The sequence below is a fragment of the Mizuhopecten yessoensis genome, unplaced genomic scaffold, assembly GCF_002113885.1.
Source record: "Mizuhopecten yessoensis strain PY_sf001 unplaced genomic scaffold, ASM211388v2 scaffold715897, whole genome shotgun sequence".
NCBI lineage: Eukaryota > Metazoa > Mollusca > Bivalvia > Pectinida > Pectinidae > Mizuhopecten > Mizuhopecten yessoensis.
The window spans coordinates 1-1701 of NW_018479846.1; the positions used below are offsets into that span (position 1 = coordinate 1).

The 1701-nt window shown below is 36.0% G+C and overlaps 1 protein-coding gene across 1 annotated transcript; it reads left to right on the forward strand.

Moving 5' to 3' along the window:
* Positions 1-96: 96 nt before the first annotated feature.
* On the forward strand, positions 97-1330 carry LOC110441356. Its single transcript, XM_021484471.1, has 2 exons — positions 97-254; positions 688-1330. The coding sequence occupies exons 1-2, from the start codon at positions 128-130 to the stop codon at positions 1080-1082; spliced, it is 522 nt and encodes a 173-aa protein (XP_021340146.1). The 5' UTR covers positions 97-127; the 3' UTR covers positions 1083-1330.
* Positions 1331-1701: the final 371 nt, after the last annotated feature.

Genomic DNA, 1701 nt, shown 5'->3' on the forward strand with positions numbered 1-1701 from the left:
CAACCTGAACAATCTGGTTGTAAACCTAACCATAATATTGTCTTGTATATGTGTCTGTTGATGAGTAATTCACATTTTACGTGAAGTGTTTTTTTTTATTCTTTACTTCATTTTATAGACGTTGGTCATGAAGCCAATGTTGACATTGAGAAGTTTACCTGATGCTGTTCCACGTGGTCATTTCAAAGCTGTCAAACTGACATCAAGTGAAGAACCTACATTTATATCATTTGACTTGGAAACAGCTGATCTGAGTAATTCAAATTTTACATTTGATACTGGACATGTGTTTTCATTTTACCATATGATCCTGTTATTATGCAGGGAAAAGAAAGTATATAATTTTCTGAACAGCTTGTTATTATTTTGAAAATGTGTTATTTACTTTGGTTTGGGGATCATGATAAACAGACTCAAGTACAGGGGGGTTGCTCGCAATTAAGCCCCCTCCCAACTTTTGGCCCATTTTTTTTCTCAGGAGGGGGGGGGGTATTGGCGGTAAAATACGGTACCTTCTTCTGATGCCCATTTCATAATAAGTTTAGTTTGTACACATCAAGACAGGCCGCTCTGATACAATTTTATCCATTATTAAGGATGATTGAATATTGTGCACTATATCCTCTTACAAATATGATTTTTGTGTTTAGTTTATTGTTTTCTATAAAATGTTTTTTTTCTTTTTAGTTCGTGGGAGACTGATGCCCCATCCTACACAGATAGCAGCGGTTGACCTTCAATCTGGCAGAGAATTCAACACCTATGTTCTTCCTAAGGCGCCTCTTACTGCACAACAGATAACAGGAATTGTTGTGAATGGTTCTGGCAGCATGACTGTGAATGGTACACAAGTTCAACCAGCGACCATTCATTCTGCAATCATCAAGTTCTGCGAGTGGTTAGAACAGTTTCACCCTGTTTTTCTTGTTGCACACAACGGAAACTTTGGAGAGGGAACTTTCATTCTTGATACAGATGCAGCAGTTCTGTCTCAGGATCAGCATGGGGAGGAACAAGTTGTGTCAATGTGCAAGCAAAAGGTTGGAGCCAGCTCAAATGTGGTACCGTGTAACGAGATATGAGCTCCTAGCCATTGTAACATTTATTGAACAGTTTAAACAATATTTACTTGACAGACAATTCATCATTATAAAAGATCATGGATCACTGAAATGGCTGCTTTACTTCAAGTCACCACCAGGACAACAGGCCCGATTTACACCTTAGCCAATTCAATGCAATCTAACAACATCAAACGACATCAATTTTGCTATTACTGTACAAAATCTCATCAATCATTGATCTCGGTAACATTAATACCTGTCAAATATGAATAAATATATAATTTAATTAGTGTTAATTATTGATTTATTTTGAATTAATTAATAAATTTGAATTGAATTGATGTACTAATTTGAATGATTTTCTTTTTACCAAGTACATCACTAAAACAGCATCAGTAACCGAATCTTGCCTCTTATAGATATTTTTTGTGATAAACAAATTATCTTCCAGTCTCATCATGCTTGCATTTACATATACACAAATGACCTTGAACATCTGTTTTGGGTATGTTTGTACCGGTCATGGAAATTAGCAGACCACCTCAGGTTGTTTAAATATATTTGAATAAGACTCTCATACTTAACACCTCTGACTCTGCTTGTGTGTATGGATTATAAGTGGACCACGACAAGTGTG